The sequence below is a fragment of the Oncorhynchus keta genome, chromosome 24 (assembly GCF_023373465.1).
Source record: "Oncorhynchus keta strain PuntledgeMale-10-30-2019 chromosome 24, Oket_V2, whole genome shotgun sequence".
Classification (NCBI taxonomy): domain Eukaryota; kingdom Metazoa; phylum Chordata; class Actinopteri; order Salmoniformes; family Salmonidae; genus Oncorhynchus; species Oncorhynchus keta.
Genome location: NC_068444.1, coordinates 46485022 through 46511634, shown reverse-complemented (window position 1 = coordinate 46511634; position 26613 = coordinate 46485022). Strand labels below are relative to the sequence as shown.

General features: G+C 43.8%; 1 protein-coding gene across 1 annotated transcript; it reads right to left on the bottom strand.

Annotated features, from left to right (window-relative positions):
• On the bottom strand, positions 1-26482 carry LOC118357624 (vesicular glutamate transporter 1-like). The gene is made up of 13 exons (XM_035734932.2): positions 25978-26482; positions 15314-15566; positions 13464-13582; positions 13255-13369; positions 12797-12884; positions 12380-12466; positions 9802-9944; positions 6821-6970; positions 5706-5838; positions 3941-4051; positions 3496-3623; positions 3112-3181; positions 1-2728 (listed from the first exon to the last, which is right to left on the bottom strand). The coding sequence occupies exons 1-13, from the start codon at positions 26037-26039 to the stop codon at positions 2418-2420; spliced, it is 1770 nt and encodes a 589-aa protein (XP_035590825.1). The 5' UTR covers positions 26040-26482; the 3' UTR covers positions 1-2417.
• Positions 26483-26613: the final 131 nt, after the last annotated feature.

Here is a 26613-nt window from a genome sequence, read left to right as displayed (position 1 = left end):
TAATGATGTTGGTAATAGCAGTAGTAATGATAATAGTAATAATATAGTGGTAATAATATTGTCCTCTAGCTTTTATTATACAATATTTTTTTCCACATGTACATGTTTTTTTTTTTTTACATACACAATTTTACATTTTACAGTAAAGAACAAAACCAAACTGTTAAAGAATGAAAGCAGCTGACAGTCTATAAAAAAAAATCAACAAAAACACAACCACAGTAAAAACCCAAACAGTAAATATTCGTCCTTTCCAGGACTGTGAAAGACTAATATTGTTTATCGCCAATGACTGAAACAAACTCGTCAGTCGAAGTGATCAGACCTGGGTGAAATATGTAGGTAAAAAAAAAAAACGTTTAAATACTTAAGCTGCACTTGATTTAGTTTGCCTGGTACAGAAGAGCCAATGAAATTGTCCCAAAAGTGCAAAATCAAGTGTACCTCAAAATACGTTTTTGCCATATTTGATCTAAGTCTGAAAGTGAGACACCACTCTGCTTTAGCAATGAAAACATGGGTTTTATCTTAGGGCTCTAAGGCTAACTTAACAACTCAAAAAGCTTACCAGTAAAGTTATTATTTATGTACAGAAATTCAACATGTTCAGTGACATACATAATTCATTAGTTATTGCTTTTTGACTAAGTGCGTAAAAATATAGCCTTTACCGACGATTCTAAGTATATCCAGAGTTACACTTCAGTGCAGACTATATAAGTAAAGGGAGGGGTTGGTGAGAGGGATATTCCTCCATGGGAGAGAGAGAGAGAGAGAGATCTCCGGTTCCCCTTCTCTGCTCTGTATGGACACCAGGGTCGTGTATTTCATAAGTCGAGGTAGTCCCTCCCTGTTTCAGTCCGTTTTTCTTCTTCTTTTGGTGCTTAATGAACACGACCCTGCATTGGAGGGAGCCAGCGGCTACATCAATATCATGTTTGAAATGTACTGTCAACCATTGACTGGTATATAGCTTCATGCACCATTTTGCCCTTCAAAGCAGTCACTATTTGACTGGTTTGGATGAGTGATTGATAGGGTCGTGGTGGGCGCTCTTTGGGATCATGACCCCACAGCCTCTCTCCCTCCGTGTGTTATTGCTTAGTCACTGTGACGGTGGGCACAGGCTGGCGTGTGTGTTTTTTTTTGGGGGGTTCCTTGGTGCCTGCAAACTGGTTCTTCGGGCACGAGCGCACTGACATCACAATATATCAAGCGTGACCCCGGCAAGACAAACTGTGGAAATCAATACAAAGCTACAATAACATAGGTACAAGTCTATTGGAGGTGGAGAATACAGTGTACATACAGAATCAAGACTTGTTATAGAACAATACTATTACGTTTTATGCAATTCTCCATTTCCCAAAACACCTTCATACATACAGTCTTATATAAAGTCAAACCGAAGAGTCTAACAACTGTATGTGAAATATATACCTGTCAAATACCAGTATTACCTGTCAATAAACGTCTTTCACTATATTTTGCAGAACTTGGATTGGGTGATGTTTCTGAGTTGGTCTTTTGGCGCAACTATTTTTCTCATCCTTCTGACTATTTGTCTAAAACCACATCCCTTGTAATTATTTCCAAGGCAACATCTCAATCCTTTTCAACCAGGCAGACAGGTTCGAGGCCTAATGTATACAATTCGTGGACAATTCGCTAGAATTGAAAATTGTACTCATTGAACTGATACTGGTGGAAGGAATAGTGAACAGACTTACAGATAAACTGGTACAATGCCGTAAGTCAATAACTTTGGAATTTTTTAGGACTGCGTCTCTCCAGATTAAGCAAACCAATACTACTTATTGGCACAAGTAAGATGCTTTTTCTTAAAAGTGTGAACGTTATCATGGATTGAATTAACATGTTGATTGTTAGCCACCAGACTGTGATATAGTATATGGCATTCAGTTGTAGATCTACAGGTAGTCTTGTGACAAACATGGTAACAAAAATCAGGCTCATCCTCATGATGGAATATATTCAAACAACCCATATGGTGGGTTACAGTAAACACACTGTGAATGAAAGCAACCAAACTAGGCCTAAAAATATCCCTCTTCAATAAGAGGTGTACCTGTATCGACAAAGAAGCATTGGTGCCCTAAAATACTCTTTAGTGAGAATGTCTCACACACGGTTCACAAATGCAAAAACACACTCACATACACACGCTTAGTACAGCTATGGCTCATCCTCTTTCCACTTTTGTACAATCATTTTCAGTTCCCCATAAATAATACTATGGACATGCTGGCTTTCCTTCCTCCTCCTCCTCCCCCTCTTCCGCTCCTTGCCCTCATCCCATCTACCTAATCCACCCCTTTCCAAGATCCTGTGCCACAAGGAAACTTTTCACTCTTTTACGTACTCGTTCTGTCTGCTACCCCACCCTGTAACTTCCTCTATGTTAGCTCCCTGTCTTCCTCTCCTCCATGTAGGTAACTATTGGTTCCTGGTGGTTGTACTAGCTCTTCAGTCTTGTCCCAGTCTGAAACCCAGGTTCCTGCACCTCCTCCTCCTCCTCCTCCTCCTCCTCCTCCTCCTCCATTGGGATCCGGGGCTTGGCTCGTTGCTCCGTAGCCTCCTCCTCCGCTAGTACGGTACAACTCCTCCGTCTCATTGGCCAGCTCATCCTCATCCAGAATTCCACACTTGTCATCGCTAAGTTGCTCGGGCTCTGCCCACCACTGTTTTTCTCCGGAGGCAAAAAGTCCTGGAATACAAAAGACAAAACAAAAACGTTCTGCCCAAAGCTGTACTTACTTGGCTTGGATCTAGATGATTTAGTTCTACACTAAAGGGCTGCACTAACACATGGAAAGTAGGGCCAAAATGAATCATATCTGAACATTATTACAAAAGGCAATGCAATAGTGCAAAAGGGGAGAGCGATATGAGAATGCATGTTTGATTTTCAATGAAGGATCTAGCTTGTGTGGCATGAAGTGAGTTTGATACAAATGAAACCCGTTTATTTACTTCAGGGTCAATTCAAAGAGTAAATGGCAAACAATTGTTGTGAAACGGAGCATCATCATACAGCTTCATTAGGATGTGCGAAGAAGAGGGATGGGGGGGTTGAGAGAGAATACACACCATAGAATATAACACCGCCGTAATGAACGAGTGCAGCAATGAGAAACACATACTGCCACTCTTCCCGCGTCTAAGGCGAGAGAGGGAGAAAGATAAAGAGGAGAGTGATTGTTAGACCGAGAGAGAGAGAGAGAGAGAGAGAGAGAGAGAGAGAGAGAGAGAGAGAGAGAGAGAGAGAGAGAGAGAGAGAGAGAGAAAAAAAAAGAGAGTGAATGGGGTGAGAAAAATCTATTAAAACAAGTGATAAAAGAAGAAAGTCTGAAAGGATGTGTCTTGCTGTGTTATAATAGATAATGGTTTATACGACGATGTGTAGTAGTCAGTAATGAATGCAGTAGGCAGTGTGATGTTATTATATTGTGTCGAAGTAGAGCCATTTTGTACCTTATGTTTGGTCATGGCGCCAACAATGAGCGGGCACACCATGCCAGACAAAGTGCCCACACCGTTGGAGATGCCCATGAGGATACTGGCATAGCGGGGAGCAATGTCCAGATGGTTCACATTAAAGCCTAATGGGGAAACAGAGAGAAAGGTCACCATGTTGTTGTTGTAAACTACACAGACGATCCATTTCCAGGAATATGATATATTAGTAGCCAAACTCTATGCCAGATACGGACGATCCCCTAAATAACTGAGCTTGAGAGATTACGCAATTCTCGATGGACAGATCAGGTTCAGTTGTTCTGCTGACAGAGCTTATTCGTTTCTGTGAGGTGCTGCAGTGAACTCTTCTTCTTCTGCTGTGCGAGAAGGCCAAAGAGTGTCTTGGAGGAGAGAATCGCAGAGGTATGAGAGACATAAAAGAGAACAAACCAAGTCTCACCTGAAATAGCGAACCCACTGAAGCCCACAGCCAAAACCAAAAAGGTGATAGCCACAGCTTTCGTATGAGAAAACCCGACCACTAGCAGTAGGGTGGCTTCCATTCCGAAACCTATTACAAGGAAATAAAGACCCAGAAACACATATGGAGGAAGTCAATAATCAAATGAGCTTTGAATACACAGGTACATGAATGGGGATTGATTTCTGTTGCAGATAAAACAGAATATTTTTCTTTAAGACATTATTTCCTTTGTTTCCTTCGAGCTAAAGGGTATTGAGGAAAATATAACCTAACTGTGGCTCTACATGGTGCAGCTTCACACAGAGAGATATAAATATATATACACGCTTCTCATTCCCCTCACTCCTCTATCGATTTCTCTGCAGTTCAAAAATAGTCTACAGTGGCAAGCGATGCTGCGTTTACGGTGAGTCATCGTTTGCCTTATGCAGTGATCATTTTCTCACGCATCGACTGGACTCCGTGGTTACCACAAAACAAGGTGTTGTATTTTCCAGGTCAATATCTTTCCTGAATCTTTTAGTTCAGATTTTTTTTAAACCTGCTATTTCTCCTTGTAGTTGTAGTTTTTCTCATGTAAAAGTAGAGGTCATGTATGACAAAACTGGCACAAGCTGACTGATAGCTCAGTAAAGGTGCATCAAAGTTGGGACCGAGAGACTGAAAAACAGCTTCTATCTCAAGGCCATCAGACTGTTAAACAGTCATCATTAACACAGACTGCTGCTTACATACAGACTTGAAATCATTGGCACCCAGTACCCTGCCCTTAACTTAGTCACTGTCACTAGCCGGCCTCCACCCAGTACCCTGCCCTGAACTTAGTCACTGTCACTAGGCGGCTACCACCCAGTACCCTGCCCTGAACTTAGTCACTGTCACTAGCCGGCTACCACCCAGTACCCTGCCCTGAACTTAGTCACTGTCACTAGGCGGCTACCACCCAGTACCCTGCCCTGAACTTAGTCACTGTCACTAGCCGGCCACCACCCAGTACCCTGCCCTGAACTTAGTCACTGTCACTAGCCGGCCTCCACCCAGGACCCTGCCCTGAACTTAGTCACTGTCACTAGCCGGCTACCACCCAGTACCCTGCCCTGAACTTAGTCACTGTCACTAGCCGGCCACCACCCAGTACCCTGCCCTGAACTTAGTCACTGTCACTAGCCGGCTACCACCCAGTACCCTGCCTGAACTTAGTCACTGTCACTAGCCGGCCACCACCCAGTACCCTGCCCTGAACTTAGTCACGGTCACTAGCCGGCTACCACCCAGTACCCTGCCCTGAACTTAGTCACTGTCACTAGCCGGCTACCACCCGGTTACTCAACCCTGCACCTTAGATGCTGCTGCACTATGTACATAGACATGGAAAACGTAATTGTTAGATATTACTGCACTGTTGGAGCTAGGAACACAAGCATTTCACTACACCCGCAATTACGTCTGTATGTGTATGCGTCCATAAAAATGTGGTTTAATTTGATACAAATCAACCAATAATCTTTTATGATTCATGGATACAAACACTTGATAGCAAATCTCAAAATCAATGACACCTCTTGCCCTTCCGCCTGCTCCCGCTCTGCCCCTGAACAAGGCAGTTAACCCGCTGTTCCTAGGCCGTCATTGTAAATAAGAATTTGTTCTTAACTGACTTGCCTAGTTAAGGTAAAATATTGATATATTTTTAATTCCGTCCTCCTCTTTCCTACCTCCCCTTTTCACCCTCCTCACGTACCTCCACAGTTCATCATCTTCCTGACATTGGTGGTGCTCATGATTTTGTTTGTGCGCAGGTAGTCAGCCAGCTGGCCCCCGATCGGCACGATGATGGTCATCACTAGATGGGGGAGCGCCGACACCAAGCCCACCTGTGATGAGGGGTGGATGGGTGGATATGTGAGCAGAGGTTTGGAAAAAGGAGCGGGAATATATTTTTGAGTACTGTACGACAAATAAGACAAGATTTAGAGTAGCATAACTCTGCTTTTTAGAAGTCCTCAAAAGAAAAGATAAAAATACAATTTGTGTACCCTGGGATCACACATCCCTGGGATCACACAACCCCGGGATCACACAACCCCGGGATCACACAGCCCCGGGATCACACAACCCTGGGATCACACAGCCCCGGGATCAAACAACCCTGGGATCACACAACCCCGGGATCACACAACCCTGGGATCACACAGCCCCGGGATCACACAACCCCGGGATCACACAACCCTGGGATCACACAACCCTGGGATCACACAACCCCGGGATCACACAACCCTGGGATCACACAGCCCTGGGATCACACAACCCCGGGATCACACAACCCCGGGATCACACAACCCCGGGATCACACAACCCCGGGATCACACAACCCTGGAATCACACAACCCTGGAATCACACAACCCTGGGATCACACAACCCTGGGATCACACAACCCCGGGATCACACAACCCCGGGATCACACAACCCCGGGATCACACAACCCTGGGATGACACAAACCCGGGATCACACAACCCTGGTATCACACAACCCCGGGATCACACAAAGCCAGATAAACCTGTACTAGTACAGCACTACACTCTTAGCAAAAAAAGGTGCTATCTAAAACCCAAAAGGGTTCTTCGGCTGTCCCCATAGGAGAACCCTTTAAATAACCCTTTTTGGCTCCATGAAGAACCCTTTCCACAGAGGGTTTTACATGGAACCCAAAAGGGATCTACCTGGAACCATAAAAGGTTCTACCTGGAACCACAAATGGTTCTCCTATGGGGACAGCAGAAGAACCCTTTTGGAACCCTTTTTTCTGAGTGTGGCTCTAGGCCAGCTCTACATGGATATTCCTCGTCTTAGACACCTTGCTGATCTCGAACCCGAACACTTCCTCAAAATATGCAGGTTGGCTGATGAGGAGCAAGTAGAAGGTCCAGCTTCTACAGAAATTGGCCACGATGATGGCGTAGACCGGCATCGAAGTGAAAAAGGCTCTCCAAGGCGTGTTCCATTTCTAGAGGAAAACATCCAGTGTCAGGTTGCAGGCAAATGTGCACAGTAAAATAAAACCAAAAACCTACTGAATAGATTTGAATAGAGTTGTTTAAAAATGACACAGATTTAGAGCCTTTGTAACAACCACCACATGGAGACCTGGGTTGATCATGTTATCATGACTCTATTGTGTGCTCTAAAAGACACTGCTTTTGGCCAGAGCAGTGTTCATTTTGGCACTTTTTTGTTGTTGATTTAGGCTAGTCTTAGTCATTTGGACTAAAATATTCTTGTGTTTTAGTCACACTTTTGTCATTATTGTAGTCTAGTTATTGTAAAAATTACGAAAACAGTGGGCCATTTTAGTCAACTAAATGCCCTTTCATTTTAGTCACATCACATTTGTATTGCCTCATTAACCTATAGTAAACATACAGTAACATCCTATTCTCTTCCCAAAAGCAGAAATATGACAAATATATATAAGAATTATCTGGCCATGTAAATTCCAAATTCAGCCTACATAGATACTACACAAAACTACATACACAAAACAGACAAGCTGAGAGAGGCAGAGAGAGAGAGAGAGGCAGAGAGAGAGAGAGGCAGAGAGAGAGAGAGAGGCAGAGAGACAGAGGCAGAGAGAGAGAGAGAGAGAGAGGCAGAGAGAGAGAGTGACAGAGAGACACAGACAGACTGAGACACAGACTGAGACACAGACAGAGACTGAGACACAGACACAGACAGAGACAGAGACTGAGAGACACAGACAGAGACACAGAGACACAGAGAGACAGATACAGAGAGACAGAGACTGACAGAGACTGACAGAGACACACAGAGACACAGGCACACAGACGGAGAGACGGAGATACACAGACAGAGACACAGACAGAGGCAGAGACACAGACACAGAGACTGAGAGACACAGACAGAGACACAGACAGAAACTGAGAGACACAGACACAGACTGAGAGACACAGACACAGACTGAGAGACACAGACAGAGACTGAGAGACACAGACAGAGACAGAGACAGACAGAGAGACAGACAGAGAGACAGAGAGAGATAGAAGCACAGCCACCAGATGGTGCTGCAAAGTAGTATGGGTTGCACCTCTGTCACTCTGTCATTGTTATCAAAGTTCTACAGACGCCGCAGCCACATTGGTGTCCAAAAGTAGAACGGGTTCTAATGACTTTGAACAGGAGCTAATGACCGTTTCATCCAGTGATGTGACTTGAATCTCGAGTCCAAATCGAGACCAAAGTCCAATGGTCGCGTCTAGGGTCGAGTCACGAGTCCCTATTGCTGAAGTCCGAGTCCCAGTGCTCGAGTCCTGGTCCAAGTGCTCAATTCTGCGTCACTGGATTCCCATGAACTCGAAAAGTTATTTAACCAGACAGATATAGTGTAGTGGCAAGATGAATTTAGTAAATACATTTTTGCTATTCCTTTCCCTTTATTTCTGTGCCACCAAATGTTTGCATATACAGTAAGCTGCTGGTAATGTTACCAGGGCCACGTTCAGTTTCAAAATCTTCTCGGACATTGCAGATAGAAATGCCATGAATAGAGTAGGCTGTCTTTGAATTTGTAGTCACACTCAACTCTCCCACTTTCCACACTGAATTTCATAGCCAGGTTCTGTTGCCAAGTCTCCCTCTTTTCCTCAGATAAACGGCTTGATTCTAGCCCGTACCATTCAAAAAGCTAACAACCTGGTGGAGCGTTCAGTAGGACGCAAGACTTTGAAAAGTATACATGTTTGTTCCCTCTGAACATACCAAAACTTTGCGTCCTGCTGAATGCGCCCCAGGTTTTTACCTCAAAAATCCTGTTATGCCCACAGACGAACCATCAAACAGACAAAGCGCCAATAAAGGACTAAGACTGAATCCTACTACACCGGCTCCGACGATCGTTGGATTTGGCAGGGCTTGAAAAATATTACGGACTGGAAATGGAATCCCAGCTGCGAGCTGCCCAGTGATGCGAGCCTACCAGAGCCTTTTATGCTCGCTTCGAGGCAAGCAACACTGAAGCATGCATGAGAGCACCAGCTGTTCTGGACAACTGTGCTACGCACTCCGTAGCAGATGTAAGCAAGACCTTTAAACAGGTCAACATTCACAAAGTAGCAGGGCCAGACGGATTACCAGGACGTGTACTCAACGCATGCGCGGACAAACTCGCAAGTCTCTTCACTGACATTTTCAACCTCTCCCTGATGGAGTCTGTAATACCTACGTGTTTCAAACAGACCATCATAGACCCTGTGCCCAAGAAAGCACAGGTCACCTGCCTAAATGACTACCGCCCCGTAGCACTCACGTCGGTAGTCATGAAGTGCTTTAAAAGGATGGTCATGGCACACAACACCATCGGGCCGGAAACTGGAGACCCATTACAATTCGCATACCGCACCAACAGATCCAAAGATTTGAGATTGAGTCTCCACACTGCCCTTTCCCACCTGGACAAAAGGAAAACCTATGTGAGAATGCTGTTCATTGACAACAGCTCAGCGTTCAACACCATAGTGCCCACGAAGCTCATCAATAAGCTAAGGACTCTGGGTCTAAACACCTCCCTCTGCAACTGGATCCTGGATTTTCTGACGGGCACCTGTTGTATTCGGTGCATGTGACAAATAACATTTGATAGAGGGAAAAGTGTGCCATTTCAGACGCAGGCACTTAACTAAAAAAATACATGTCAAAGGCTCAAAAACGCTAAATCACACCATCAGAACACGACAAGGAGGGGCCATGAAAAGTGGATCTGGGAGAAGAAGTTAATTCAGAAGTGAGTGAGTGAATAGAGGAATTGGTGTATTGTTGACTAACCGTAACAGGTGTGGCATTCGCGGCTGACATTCCGATTGCCTCCTCAATGTATTTCTGCTCCTCTTCTGTGATGGTAGGGTGGGCTGCCGGACTCTCGTATGACACCAGGATCCAGAAGAGATACCAGAAGATCCCAAAGCTGCCTGGGAGGTGGAAGGAAGAGTGAAAAGAGTGGGGAGAAAATAGGAAGAATAGAGGAAGTGTAAAAGTGGGGAACTGATGGAAGATGAGGAAAAGGGAAAAGGATATTTTTAAAACAAGGACAGACTAAGAGTCAGAGCTACAGTGCATACGTTTCACAGCCAATTCATAAGCCTTTGTGGAATTTGCATACTTGAAGTGAACTGAGGGATTGTTCACTTTTGCTAACAGATTGATAAGGGGATTTATATGTTTAAGGTAATGACTAAAGAATTCCACCCTGAAACGTAATTATTAGATTTTGTAACACGTATAAGAATAATTAGACTAACGTAATTATTAGACTATGTAAAATGTATTAAGGATAATTAGACTAAAGTCCAATAAGGTTTGGTCGAGACAAGTAAGGGAGAGAAATGTGTGTCTGTGACTAAGAAAACACGGAGGACAATTAAACTATACATGACCTGACCTGGTTGGAACTTTGAAAAACTTACGACAGGAAAGAGACACTGTCAAGGTCCCTCCTAATCTCGGGAGGGAGGGAGGGAATGGTATGGAACTGCCAGCTTGGTAGTGATATACGAGGAATGTGGACTGTGGGGAGAGATACAACCCACCTACTGTTTGTGTGTGTAGTCTAAAGACATGAGCGCATAGAACTCAGAGATAGCCTATAGGCCAATGCAGCAGTACGTCAACTAATTAAAATACATAGGCCTAAACCCGAAAAATAAAAACAGCAGAAAATATCCTGATGAAAATTCTGCTTCTTTCAATCACATTAATCTCTGCCTCCTTTTCTATATGTCTTGACTTGAGCTATTGAAGTGCAATATTGTATCAACTAGCCTATTCCAGGCCCTCAGAGTTTCCTGCGCCAGTGAGCTTGGGACAGACAGCTGCTTTTTATGACGTTTCCAGTAGATACTTTAAATGGAATCATCAGATCATGATATTTTGCTCTTTCACACCAAAGCCTGGTGATTATCGAGGCCGGGAGTGTTGGAAACATTTTCATGATATTGCTTTCAAATCATTCGAAATGGATGTTTAAAAAAACAGACTGACTTAGTGTGAGGTGAAGAAAAAATAACTGAAAAGCTCAGCTTATTAGTGGTGGACGTAGTGGGATAAGACAATCAGAAATCAGACATTGCCAAATGGGCACTTTTCTACATGAACTTGTTTCTCACAAGTGTAGCAGGTTGTAGACTTTGCAAACAACGTTTCCACTCCAAGAATGAGAACGGTATAACTGTAATCAATACATGCATTAACAGAAATTAATGTAATCAAATGATTGGGGAATAATGGTACATTTACTAGACCTACTGGTGACATATGTAATGGGGAATTGCTAAACAAAAAAACGATCAAAGGGTAAACAATTCCCATAATGAAACAATGAATGTGCAAGAATTGTCAGGAGACCACTGAGCGCATTCTGGAAAGCTGAGTGAGTGCATTCTGGAGAGAGACATGCCATATCTTCGCCACACATCCCTCCCCTCCTTCTTGTTGCAACATTTTCAAATATATTCAGACATCACCTTCACACATATTTTAGATGCTTTTCACTGACAGCTGCAATTCAAATCAGCTAAACATATTGCTATTCACGCTGCCAAAATTTGCACGATTCCCAAATAAGCATAGGCTTACACACTTGTGATTTGAAATAATCCACAACAAAAAAAATGTAAACAAGCTAATGATCCTCTGTGGTCAAGTCATGCTCTCTGGTGAAGTATTTGAATATATCATTTTGGCAAAAAACATAAATTGACTATAGGGGAAGCCATTATCGTAACAGTGCACTGTCCACCCACCAACTTTCCCTTCCAATTCGCAAGAGTCTGAAATCAGAGACCTGTATATAATGACGAGAGGCTCTTGTTTCCGCCCCAACAATGGGAATCGTTGTCCCAAGCCAGGAAGGCAAGGGGACAAGCTTAGGTCTGCATATTATGCCCATGCAAACGCATTGGGCTTATTCTGGACAGATTTTGGCGAGTGTGAGCCCTCTTGCATCGCCTCTTCCTCTCGGCTGAAACTCTCTCACAGGACAGAGCATCAGAGTGAGCGAAACAGCGCCCCCTCTGTCTTACTATATGTAGCCCATGTATCTGATGAGGTCTGGCTAGAAATAGTATGACATGCCATACTCTTTTGGTCCATACAGAATCAGATACATGGTCTACGCATTCTGAGACAGAAGGGCACTGTTTCTCTCGCTCGGATGCTTTATCTGACATTGAAGCGTCTTTCTGTCGGCGCGCCTCTTGGTCAAATAAATGATCAATATTTCAATATGTTATTTGGATGGGCAAGGAGGTACGGCAGGGCGGGCCAGGCCCCCTAACGGCCGCCCATAACACAGGCCCTGACTATCACTTTAAGTTGGGAACATTTATGACAAACAGAAGTCACTAACCGTAGACATAGAAGACAGATGACCACCCTGAGTACTGGACTAGCACTCCAGCCAGTGGCATGGCTATCACGGCTCCTGCATAGGACCCTGAGATACAGAGGCAGACACACTCAAACATGAGGGAGACCGAAAGGTCATTCATATGGAAATCAACAGCATTAAACACATTGCTGTGGAACTCGAACTACGATCTTGAGCAATCACAGCATGATAATTAATTATTATAATGGTCAAAATAGTCACAGTAGATGATGACATGGTTCTAGTCATGTAGAAAACATCGTTTTACAAGAAGAATTATGGAGAAGTACGTCATCACAATAACTCATATTAATTGTAGTCTAAACTTTGTCCCTTTGTAGTGTCCAGACAAAGACGGGAGACAGAGAGGATGACAGAAAAGAAAGATGACCTCACCACAAAAGGCTGTTGTGGCCAATCGACTTCTTTCAAGAGGCGGGGCCCATTTTGCCCAGATGCCGTGGCATGCTGGGTATGAAACACCCTAACGAGAGAAAGAGATACATTAGGTGAACAACAACTTTTTATATTTGCAGTTGTACTGAAAGGTTGCTGACAGCTGTTTTCTCTATGGTGGACTGGCCATGTGTCATACTTGACGAGAATGTTTTCTTTCTCGTATGAAAAGTTGATCTCCTAAAATCAACGACATAACTTCCTGGTGGTAACTCTTTCTCTCATAGGGTGTTTCAGGTGAAATGCATTGTACACTTTAGAAAGGAAACATTCTAGTCAAGAATGACACATGGCCGGGCAGTGGCCAGTTCACCATAGAGAAAGCAATCTGTTGTCAGCATAGTGCATGTGTGAACTCTGATGTATGCTAGGGGAAGCCATTGGATGTAGCCAAGCACCTCCACGAGTCCTTGACATATCCTGACAAGGATAACGCATCCAATGTGAGTTCGTGCTGCCGATGGGATCAACATATTCAGGCATGAGGTGGCCACTATGGCAAAACCAAAGACTCTGCGTGATAGAGGGGAACAGAATCAGATATCGGCCTACAGTAATAGTTATTGAAATAGTCACATTATTTACATTACAAGTAAAAGCAGCTGACCTGTTGGCTGCAAATTTTTGACAGATGAATCCCCCGGGTATTTGGGTTACTATGTATCCCCAGAAGAATGACCCGTGGATCATTCCGACCGTTTCTGGTTCCCAGTTGAACTGAGCTTTCTGTGGAGAGAGTGAGAAAAACCAAAGAAGAGTTCAAAGCAAAGAAAGGTGAGGAAAATATTTTCTGGGATGGTGGGAAAAAAATCATTTCGATAGCTAAAGTAAGTGACCGTAACTGTCACCCTTCTACAGTAATCATGAATCAAAGTCTTAACCTGTTAGTCCTATAGGGGCAGTATTTCATTTTTGGATAAAAAGACGTGCCCGTTTTAAGCGCAATATTTTGTCACGAAAAGATGCTCGACTATGCTTGGAATTGATAGTTTTGGAAAGAAGACACTCTGACGTTTCCAGAACTGCAAAGATTTTCACTGTGAGTGCCATAGAACAAAATCTACAGGCAAAACCAAGATGTTTGAGTGACCAGGAAATCAACAGGATTTCTGGAGGCACGTTTTCCATGATCGCCTTATATGGCTGTGAATGCGACAGGAATGAACGGACACTTCCTATCGTTTCCCCCAGGTGTCTGCAGCATTGTGACGTATTTGTAGGCATATCATTGGAAGATTGACCATAAGAGCCTACAATTACCAAGTGTCCCGCACAGTGTCTGCGTGGAAATTGGTGCGCAAAAGTCAGGTACCAGTATTTTTCCATCCGAATCAGAGAAGAATGCACGCTTCCAGGGAAGGCATTTCAATGAAGAGATATATGACAAAACACCTTGAGGATTGATTCAAACAACGTTTTCCATGTTTCAGTCGATATTATGGAGTTAATTCGGAAAAAGTTCGACGTTTAGGTGACTGAATTTTCGGTTAGTTTCGGTAGCCAAATGCATAGTAACAAAACGAACGTTATGTCCTACACAAGCATCTTTCAGGAAAAACTGGACATCTGCTATGTAACTGAGAGTCTCCTCATTGAAACATCTGAAGTTCTTCAAAGGTAAATTATTTTATTTGATCCCTTTGCTGGTTTTTGTGAATGTTGCGTGCTAAATGCTAACGCTAAATGCTAAGCTAGCTATCACCACTCTTACACAAATTATTGATTTTCTCGGGTTCTAAAGCATATTTTGAAAATCTGAGACGACAGGATTGTTAAGAAAAGGATAAGCTTGAGGGTAGGCATATTTATTTCATTTCATTTGCAATTTTCAGAAATCGCTAATGTTGCGTTATGGTAATGAGCTTGAGGCTGTAGTCACGATCCGCATGAGGGATGGGGCGGCCTAAGAGGTTTTAATTCAATAAAAGACAAAAAGCCGCAGTTGACAATCAAACTATTTCATTGCGATCATAGGGACCTAGCAACTTTGATGGCCACCACATTTCAACTGGCAGTAAACAATCCTCTTTCAGCTAGTGCAACAAGGCATGAGTCTCGTGTTTGTTGGTCATTACAACCAATAAGGTAATTATCCATTTAGGAGAAGGAGGTAAAGCCAAAGCAACCTGATTGGTCCAACTCTGACCCTTTGAGAGCATACATAGCACCACTGACAATAGGGATTCATTCTCCCCTCACTGGTTACCAACAAGTAACACATATCACTCATGGAAACAAAGGTGCTACCTAGAACCATAAAGATGTCTTTGGCTTGTCCCTGTAAGAGAACAATTTTCGGTTTCAGGTAGAATGTTTTCACTCAACAAAGCACCCTCAACAACCCTTTTTTTCAGACATAAAGTGTTATTTAGATGGAACAGATTCCACGTAGAACCCTACCTGTCCTGAAAGAACACTTTTAGAACCCTTTGTTCTAAGACAATATCTCTGACTCACCACAAGAATCGGCTTGTCGCCCTTGTAGATGGTTTGGTTGTTGACCATGCTGACGATGGCAACGCCCAAGTTGCATCGGATACCGAAGGAGATGCAGAAGCCCAGGCCAGAGAGGATGGCGATGATGTAGCGTCGGGGCAGGCCGAAACAGGTGCAGTCCACCACGGGCATCTCCTTCTCCTCCACGATAACTGCCTGACCCTCATCGGTGAGCTCGATTGTCTCGCCATTTTCCTGCCGCTTCTCTAGGATTCTGAGAACGAAAAGGAGAGGATATATTATATATATGATATATAAAATCAGCAAAAAAAGAATGTCCCTTTTTCAGGACCTTGTCTTTCAAAAATTATTCGTAAAATCCAAATAACTTCACAGATCTTCATTGTAAAGGGTTAAAACACTGTTTCCCATGCTTGTTCAATGTACCATAAATAATGAATGACCATGCACCTGTGGAACGAGGTTTAAGACACTAACAGCTTACAGACGGTAGGCAATTAAGGTCACAGTAATGAAAACTTAGGACACCAAAGAGGACTTTCTACTGAAAAACACCAAAAGAAAGATGCCCAGTGTCCCTGCTCATCTGCGTGAACGTGCCTTAGGCATGCTGCAAGGAGGCATGAGAACTGCAGATGTGGCCAGGGAAATAAATTGCAATGTCTGTACTGTGAGACGCCTAGGACAGCGCTACAGGGAGACAGCTGATTGTCCTCGCTGTGGCAGACCACGTGTAACAACACCTGCACAGAATCGGTACATCCGAACATCGCACCTGCGGGACAGGTACAGGATGGCAACAACTGCCTGAGTTACACCAGGAAAGCACAATCCCTCCATCAGTGCTCAGACTATTGCGGACAGAGGCTGGACTGAGGGCTTGTAGGCCTGTTGTAAGGAAGGTCCTCAACAGATATCACCAGCAACAACGTCGCCTATGGGCACAAACCCACCATTGCTGGACCAGACAGGACCGGCAAAAAGTGCTCTTCACTGAAGAGTGGTGGTTTTGTTGGTCAGATTTGTGTTTATCGTCGAAGGAATGAGCGTTACACCGAGGCCTGTACTCTGGAGCAGGATCGATTTGGAGGTGGAGGGTCCGTCACGGTCTGGGTGTGTCACAGCATCATCGGACTGAGCTTGTTGTCAATGCAGGCAATCTCAACGCTGCGTGTTACAGGGAAGACATCCTCCTCCCTCATGTGGTACCCTTCCTGCGGGCTCATCCTGACATGACCCTCCAACATGACAATGCCACCAGCCATACTGCTCATTCTGTGCATGATTTCCTGCAAGACAGGAATGTCAGTGTTCTGCCATGGCCATCGAAAAGCCCGGATCTCAATACCATTGAGCACATCTGGGACCTGTTGGATCGGAGGGTGAGGGCTAGGGCCATTCCCCCAGAAATGTCCGGGAACTTGCAGGTGCCTTGGTGGAAGAGTGGAGTAACATCTCAAAGCAAGAACTGGAAAATCTGGTACAGTCCAAGAGGAGATGCACTGCAGTACTTAATGCAACTGGTGGCCACACCAGATACTGACTGTTACTTTTGATTTTGACCCCCCTTTATTCAGGCATACAATATTCCATTTCTGTTAGTCACATGCCTGTGGAACTTGTTCAGTTTATGTCTCAGTTGTTGAATCTTATGTTCATACAAATATTTACACGTTACGTTTGCTGAAAATAAACACAGTTGACGGTGCGAAGACGTTTCTTTTTTTGCTTATGTATAGAGTTGGCTTAGGACTTGTATAGACACCGCCTTTAACATACAGACCTTAAAGGTGGTGCAAAGACTGGTCCTTTGTAGCTCAGTCAGTAGAGCACGGCACTTGTAACACCAGAGGAGTGGGTTTGATTCCAGGGACCACCCATATGTTAAATAAATGCGCTCATGATGTCGTGACTAAGTTGTTTGGATAAAAGTGTCTGCTAAATGGCACATGGCGGTAGGTAGCCTAACGGATAAGTGCATTGGGCTAGTAACTGAAAGGTTGCTGGTTTGAATCCCCGAACCTGTCAAATGCTGCAGCGACTTTCTTCCATGCAGCCACAAAAGCATTAGTGAGGTCAGGTACTGATGTTGGGTGAATAGGTATGGCATAGCTTCACCCCAAAGGTGTCCAATATGGTTGAGGTCAGGGCTCTGTCCAGGCCAGTCAAGTTCTTCCACAACAATCTCGACAAACCATTTCTATATGGACCTCGCTTTGTGCATGTGGGCATTGCTGAAACAGGAAAAGGGCTTCCCCAAACTGTTGCCACAAAATCAAAAGCATGTAATTATCCAGATTATCATTGTATGCTGTAACGTTAAGATTTCCCTTCACTGGAATTAAGGGACCTAGCCAGAACCATGAAACTAGCCCCAGACCATTTTTTCTCCTCCACCAAACTTTACAGTTGGCACTATGAATTGGAGTAGCGTCTCCTGGCATCCACCAAACCCAGATCCGTTCGTCGGACTGCCAGATGGTGCAGCGCGATTCATTACTCCAGAGAACGCATTTTCACTGCTCCATAGTCCAATGGCGGCGAGCTTTACACCACTCCAGCCGACGCTTGTCATTACGCATGGTGATATTGTGTGCGGCTGTGCTGCCATGGAAACCCATCTCATGAAACTCCAGACGAACAGTTATTGTGCTGATGTTGCTTCCAGCGATAGTTTGGAACTTGGTAGTGAGTGTTGCAACTTAGGACAGACGATTTTTATGTGATACTTGTCACGCCCTGACCTTAGAGAGCCGTTTTATTTCTCTATTTGGTTATGTCAGGATGTGATGTGGGGTGGGCATTCTGTTTTTTGTTTTCTATGTTTCTTTATTTCTATGTTTTAGCCGGGTATGGATCTCAATCAGAGACAGCTGTCTATCGTTGTCTCTGATTGGGAATCATACTTAGGTAGCCCTTTTCCCCTCCTTTCGGTGTGGGTAGTTAACTTTGTTTGTAGCACTAATTCCTTGATTGTTCACGGTTGTTTCTTTCGTTTGTTGTTTTGTTGGCGACATTTCTAAAATAAAAGGAAAATGTACACTGACCACGCTGCACCTTGGTCCACTTCTTTTGACGGCCGTGACAGCGCATCAGCGGTCCAGTTCTGTGAGCTTGTGCAGCCTACCACTTCGCGGCTGAGCCGTTGTTGCTCCTAGACGTCTCCACTTCACAATAACAGCACTTACATTTGACCGGGGAAGCTCTAACAGGGCAGAAATTGACGGACTTGTTGGAAAGGCGGCATACTTTGACGGTGCCACGTTGAAAGTCACTGAGCTCTTCAGTGCGGTCTATTCTACTGCCAAAGTTTGTCAGCAACGGTTGTGGCTGAAATGGCCAAATCCATTAATTTGAAGGAGTGTCCACATACTTGTGTCTCAATAGTATATGTTCTTGTCAGCAAAGCACCAGTCAGCAATGCCGGTTTGTGTGTGGGTCTTCCATGCATTAATTATGTATTTTGCATGGTATTAAACTTACATGAGATTTTATTCATTACTAATGTATTTTAATTGCTATGCTTGACATCTACAACCCAAACAGACTCTTCCAAGACAGACATTCCTTCCTGTAAACCTCAAAACAATGTCAACCACCTCAGTACACTTCAATGTCACCTTGGTCAAGCCCCGGCCTGCGGTGAGTTTTTTTTTTTTTCCGAATAGGTTTTTTGCTGACATTACCAATCTGACAGGTCTCGGCAGGTAGGCTGTAATACAGTAGAGCTAAAACCGTACGGTGAAAACAGCACTTGTCTCTTTGGCACATCTCTGGCCGAATCTCTTCACCTCGCTCTCTCCTGACCTATCCAGCTCACTGAGCAAACATGCTAACGACCTGCGCCAGCCTCCAGTCTAGGAAACATCAAATATGTATTCAGCTGAGGCACATCATCCATTAAGCATGAGATCAGCTCGGCCCCAATGTGAGGCTGTGCCGAGTTCACAGGCCATGCTTTATTCCTCTGCTGCAAGGCCAATGGATAAGGTGGGTTGTGGGGGAGACTGAGGTTTCACATGCCCTTGCTTTATTTCCTGTTCGGGCATAAGTTTTTAATGCTCATGTGATTAGGGGGGGGGGGAAGGAGAGCCAATCATATCATCTCTGCTTTGGAAGTAAAGATTTCACATTGGTTTAGAGCAGACGAGGAGGCGGAAGAATACAAAACTGTCAATCAGTCAGTGTTGAAGCCAGTATTGTTTGAACTGCAAAGTTGACCGTTTCTCGTCCAAGGAATAAGACTATTGGTCTTGCATAGTTATTCGCTAGTTGGGCATAGTCCTTGGGAATGGTAACAAATGAGTACTCCTTTGAACCACACTGTGCTGTGTTATAATTATTTTTCCCACAGACCTTTTCATCCCTCCAAAATCGAACTATTGTCATTTTACAGACATCAGAAGCAATAGAGTATGAGGTGGAATGAGGAAACTGCCAATTAAGATACAAAAGTTTCACAAGAACCAGGGAAAGGTGATGCTTAGATGGGATTATGAAACCAATATAATCCCTGAAAGCACAAGGTGTTTGTCACCCCCATCAACATGCAAGGCCATTTTACAAGGTGACTTGCTATGTGGAGGCCAGAGAATGATAAGAAAGTCAAATCAACACATTTGAATTACGCCTACACTTTTGACAGCAAACTCTATACCTTATTTGGCATCCAACTACAGTTTGCTTCCAACTACAATTTACAAACTGCATTGTGGCAAGTCGAAAACTGCTGTGGTATCCGGAAACTATGTACACCAATACGCGAAAAAAGAAATATCCACAAAATGGGTGCCACTACGATGCCCATACCAAAAACAGTTCACTCAAGCAATGGCTCCAGCATTCTCTGACATGAAGTATTAATGACTTTCGCTGAGGATGAATTATTAATACCTCTTCGTACTATTTCTGTATTTGTGCTCCTCTCTTTCCCTCTATTCTTCCTGTCCCTCGTTCATCTCTCTAGTTTCGTCTCAGTCCCCTGCCTTTCATCGTCAATTCCCTCTCTTCTCACATCGTCACACCCATCTTGCACCACTGTTCTTTTAACACCAACCCCCCTTTCTGCGTCCTGAGAAATATCTTTCCGTCTGAACAGGATTGCATATGGAAGTGCACATCTGGACTGGCGACACAATGTCCTTCTGATAACCATCAGGTGTTTATGAAATGTGTTAAATGTGAAAACGTGCTCAACACTGATGCCTTGCAAACAGCTGAAAACGGGCTATAGGAGCCAACTGTCCCATGGTTATGACATAGAAAATATGCCAGCATTCACTTGATATCATTGCAGCAGATACTTTGAAATGTTTTTTTTTTTCATGTATTTCATTCTCTGTCTTAGAGAGTTTTAACTCTGGTTCTTTTTCCTCCATGTCTCAACTTTCGGTTGGCTTTGTCTGATCCTGACACGTATATCCCTTTTAATCCTTAGCGCTTTTACCAACCCCTCGTTTTCACTCTAAGTAATGTCACACAAACAGACAGACTGACACATACTTGTGTAGTAAATGTGGAAGTATGTCTACACAATACTCAGACATATTACAGTGTAGCAAATTAAATAGAGGTCAGTGACCCTTAATCCTTGCTCGTTGGCTTGTCAAATGAGTATAGTGGGTTCTCCCTCCAACATAATCTCTTAATTCTTTCGTCAAGGACATAGGTGTGAGAACAGTTCAGCAGTGCAGTTCACAGTTCAATCAACAGGTGAAGATTATTGATTGAAGAATAAATTGGACATGAGGAATAGGACTGGATCTGGGAAGCAATACCACCTGAATCTGATACTTTTGACACAGACTGTCTTGAACAACTACATAACTTAGGTCTCATCAGAATAAAGAGATGGAGGTTGCAGACTAGTCAACACACAAAGGAATAGTTGAGAGAATGATAAATGGCTACCATAGGAAAACCTTTCACCACAGAGTGAGAAGTCAGCTAAGGGCACTGGAACTCTCTTGAATAATACAATAACCAAACGCCAAATTCTCTAAACAATCCACACACTGGACTAAAATGAGCTTTAGAAACATGAATAACTGTTGTACTTGGATTACAAAAAGCTCTAAATTTAGACTGGTGACTGATATTTTGTTGAAATGTCATGACATGTCATTATGAATATGATGGTGGCAGGTAGCCTAGCGGTTAGACCATTGGGCCAGTAACTGAAAGGTTACTAGTTTGAATCCCTGAGCTGACAAGGTGACAAATCTGCCGATGTGCCCTTGAACAAGGCACTTAACCCTAATTGCTCCAGGGTCACCGTTGATAATTGCTGAACCCGGCCACAACCCCCTGAAACACCCTTGGAGAGCGGGGAGTTGGGATATGAAAATAAATAAATAATTATATATACAAAAAAAAAAAAAATTCCAATTCAAACATGCATATTAAACCACTTGTACACGTGTGAAATAGGACAAATATAAGCACCCCCAAATTACAATAATACATTTTAAATGCATCACACGGTCAAAAACAGTGGCTACATGTGTAAATAAGACACGATACCGCAGACAAGTTCACGTGTGGTGAATTTCTTCAGTTTTATCATGTGGGCAAAGGGCCCAGCCATAAGAATATGAATTGCATTCAACTAAATTCGTTTTTGTTATGACCTCAACGCATGACCAAACAGCTGGATCGAAATATCTACTCCCTGTTTTAGGGACAATGCCTTCCCAGAGTATCTGAAAAATCTGATTGCAGTTAAAGATAAGTAATTATGCAACGGTTTATAACATGTTTACATAAGTCATTTGTTATTGTGAGTTATGAGGGCCCGAGCACAATCATCGCAACAATAAATTATTAATCATTGAACAACAAGTGTCAGAGTTGGTTATTCATCTGACAGATATATCAAAGAAGTTAAGGAAGAGGAGCATATTAAAAGGCCCAGTACAGTCAAATGTGATTCCCTGTGTTTTATACACTCACCGGACAGTTTATTAGGTACACCCATCTCATACCAGATCAGACCCCCTTTTGTCTCCAGAAAAGGCTGACTTCTTCGGGGCGTTCTACAAAGTGCCACAGGAAACGTTCCACAGGGATGTCGGTCCATGCTGACGCGACTGTAACACGCAGTTGCTGCAGGTTGGACGGCGGTGCATTTATGCCATCAACAGCTCGTGCCATCTCATCCCAAAGATGCACTATTAGGCTGAGGTCTGGGGGACTGCGCAGGCCCCTCAAGTAAACTGTCAAGTGTTGGTGATCGCAGGCCCACCGCTTCTTCTTGGGTTTAGCTGCAAAGAGTGGTACCCGGTGTGATCGTCTGCTGCAATAGCAATCCGTGACAAGGATCGAGGAGTTGTGCGTGGCGTATATGTTGCACTGCGCCATTATTGATGTTTGTGGGCCGCTTGTTAGCTTGCACGATTATTGACATTCTCCTTCAACGAGCTGTTTTCGCCCACTGGACTGCCGCTGACTATGCTTTTTGTTTGTCGCACCCCAGTGTGACAAAAATACAATTTGATTTGACGGTTGTGCAAGAACATGACAGGGTGGCAAGTTTTGGAAATAGTGGCTCCGGCGTGCCTGGCACTTGACGATCATACCCTGCTCAAAGTCGCTTAGGTCACTCGTGTTGCCCATTGTAACGTTCAATCGAAGAGTGGCTGAATGTCGAGATACCTGTGTAACAGTATTAACTTTACGTCCGTCCCCTCGCCCATACCCGGGCGCGAACCAGGGACCTTCTGCACACAACGACAACAGTCACCCTCGAAGCATCGTTACCCATCGCTCCACAAAAGCCGCGGCCCTTGCAGAGCAAGGGGAACTACTACTTCAAGGTCTCAGAGCAAGTGACGTAACCGATTGAAACGCTATTTAGCGCACACCGCTAACTAAGCTAGCCGTTTCACATCCGTTACACCTGTCTTATACAGCAAGCCACAGCCATGTGAATCTCTGTCTGTAGGTGTAATCCATTTGTGAACAGGGTGGTGTACCTAATAAACTGTCCGGTGAGAGTATATTCCCAAACTATAAGGCTGGGATACTACTGTAAAATTGTGAAAATGATAATACCTTTTTAGTTGAAGACCTCTTTGAAAAGACCGCCTGAAAGGGGTCCCGGGTGTCAGTGGTGTAAGTCAGTGGTGTAAGTCAGTGGTGTAAGGCACTGCACCCCAGTGCTAAAGGAGTCACCACAGACCATGGTTCGTTCCCAGGCTGTATCACAACCGGCTGTGATTGGGAGCCCCATAGGGTGGCGCACAATTGGCCCAGTGACATCCGGGTTAGGGGAGGGTTTGGCTAGGGGCTCATTTCGCTTTACTTGGCTCATCGCGCTCTAGCGTTTCCTAGTGGCGGGCGAGACGCCTGCAGGCTGACCTCAGTCATCAGGTGAACGTGTTTCCTCCTACACGTTGGTGCGGCTGGCATCCGGGGCGGGCGGGTGTTAAGAAGCGCAGTTTGGCGGGTCTTGTTTCGGAGGACGCATGACTCTACCTTCGCCTCCCGAGCCCTTTGGGTAGTTGCAGCGATGAGACAAGATCGAAATTCGGGTTTAAAAAAGCCCTGAAATTTCAGCCTGTTTTCGTGGGAAGGAATTTTGTCCTGCCTGCTGCCATCACATGGCGGAATAATAATTAATAGACCTATAAGAGAGTACCAGAACTCTAAGAAGAAAAATGGGCCTAACTATTTACATGTCATATAAGGCTAAATGTCACAACAATTCACACAACATAGGGTCGTAACAGCAGCCACAAACCAAGGCACCATATTACGCACTGGGGAACACCTCAGCGCACGCATGTGATAAGGAAGTGAAGGTTTGGTAACGATCGCGTAGGGCAGGTAGGTACAGTAATCCCTGCCTTTGGGGGAGGGGAGCAGACGATGACGAGTTATTAAACCGTAGACCGGGAGAACCTGGAGAGGTAGGCTACCTACAGAGAGAGCGAGAGAGAGGTGTATAGGGATTTACGTGGGCCGACAGCTTGGAGGGGGGAGAGGGCTATTTCGGGAGAGGATTTATGTGTTCAGGCGCTTCTTCAAATCCCGAGAGAAAGGAGATCGCGAACTATTTGCGCTCCGATATCCATCAATGTTTCTGCAGATTAATCACCCATTTTTTGTTGCATCGTGGCCGCACCAAATAAACGTTATGTTTCCTTATTAAAGTATAAATGTCTTCCACATTTCTTGAGCAGAATAGCCAGCACTTGCTCTCTCAAGTGGCCACACACTGTATCTCATGAGGCAAATGAGATGCTGATCTAACTTTCACTGCTTTTACAAAGTGCCAATATTTAGTTGACCAGCTGGCCTGGACACGTCTTTTTTTATGCAAAAGAATGTTCAACTAAAGCGCATAGCCTACAAACCCCGGGCACAAAGATCAGTTGTTATCATGTAGTTAACCCCCCGCCCAATAATGATTTGACTGTAGGCTAGGTAAAATATGAACCAAGCATGAACATCAGACAGAGATACTTCTCTTGGATATACACATTTTGATGCCACCTCCTCATTTTTTAAACATGTAGAGCAATGTCACATTTTAGACACATTTTTCCAGTAGGTATATTTACCTCAGAGTCTTTTCCCCTTTATCAACATGTTAATATACATTAATTATGGCCTGATTATAAATTATTCGTACACCATTTAGTGTGGCTTGCCTTTGTAAACAATGGATGCTGTTAACACTCATCGTAGCATCGCTAAGAAATTCATTGTTCAGGTGTTATAATAATACATTTGACAATGAAAAATGTTAGATGGGCCCCATTTTATTTCTAAAGCAAAAAAATATGTTTTATTTCTATGAGAAAGAGTCATAACAAACATAAAATAGTCTAGCACCGCATCACTGCCTATAGAGAACAAATGGACAGTTTTGATGTCCACATTTTCTCCCACAGAAAACATTAATTCACTCTACGCCTTCAGTAAATCATTTCAGTTAGGCTATTTATAGACTTTAGAATGGCCGGAACCGCAACTATCTCAAGTTCTCTGGTAAAGAAAGGATGAGGACAGCATTCCGAGGTGGGCCTATACGTCAATTTATAGGGCCTGAATTAAGTTAATCTTAGGTATCCATGACACAGAGCACACGCTACGATAACATAGTGGAAATTAAATATTTTAACATCAAAACAACCATAACTCACCCACTCCTTTACAATTGCAATTTACCACACAATTGAATTAAAGCAGCCTACATGTAAAAAACAACAACATCACATTCACTGGGATCAAAGGAATTTCTGAACATGCATTTATGTATGTAGCCTATATCTTCCATGTCTTATTTGAAGTAAGATATTATAACGATGGTTTTACTAAAATGACTGTTCTATTGATAAGGGTTTTGGACATGTGGATTTTAGGTGTCAAGGCCCATCCGTTCGTTTTTTATTTCGGATTTCGGATAAAAGTCATAGCCTACTTTATATCTTATAAACATAAATAGCCCTAGGCTAATATTGAATAGGCCTATATATTTGTTTCAACTTTTATAAACTTAGTGCCGGGATGACAAGTGGGTAGGTAGCCTAATACTGTCACAAACAAGACCTTGATCTGGATTGCGTGCGCTACGCGAACAAGGTATAGTTTAGGCTACACAACTTTAACAAATACACCGCACAGAAAATGCAAGCTATGAAGCTGTTGTTTTCACTTACTTGTGTAATTTACCAAGGGTCTTGCCCGCGACGATCTTAAACCTATCTGGTCGGATCTCCATCCTCCCGGCTCCAAGCTCCGACCGATTTGCTTCCCGCGCGCACTCCCGCTTGAGCGCGTAGCTCTCTTCCCTATCACCTTCTCCCTCCGCCCTTAACCTTTCACTCACACACCATTAAACCTCGCTTTCCTTTCTCAACCAACTGGTCCACACCGTTTTTACGCACAGAGTTATGAACACAGACATCCACACCCTCCTAATACCCTCTGATTATTCTAGTCTAAATCAAACCAAAGTGAGCCGCATATGTAAATATTCAAGAAAAAAGCACTAACACTTCCCATGCCCACATTTCCCAAAATTGAGATTAGACAATAGCCTACGTTGTTTTAGCAGTGCTTTAGCAAGTTAAAAATAATTTATAAAACAAATCCAAATGTGTATCTCGAATGAACGGTCGGCCGCTGTCTGGTTGCGAGTGTCGCTATCCATGGTGCTGAAACCAGATTACTGCCCCCAACGCTAATCTGCCCGATTGTGTAGCGAGGTATGGTGTCACTTCCTTTCCTGCAGCCCGGTGTGTTAAGTAGCCTGGCTATTCTTGTACCACACAAACACTGAATGAAGGGCATTA

Excerpts from the sequence above, each read along its gene's own strand:
- LOC118357624 (XM_035734932.2), bottom strand. The coding sequence starts at position 26,039 with ATGGAGATCCGACCAGATAGGTTTAAGATCGTCGCGGGCAAGACCCTT. Across the intron at positions 4,052-5,705 it reads GAAGATGATGAACTGTGGAG|GTTTCGGAATGGAAGCCACC; the intron begins GTACGTGAGGAG and ends TCCTTGTAATAG. Across the intron at positions 3,624-3,940 it reads CAGTGGGTTCGCTATTTCAG|GCTTTAATGTGAACCATCTG; the intron begins GTGAGACTTGGT and ends TTTCCCCATTAG.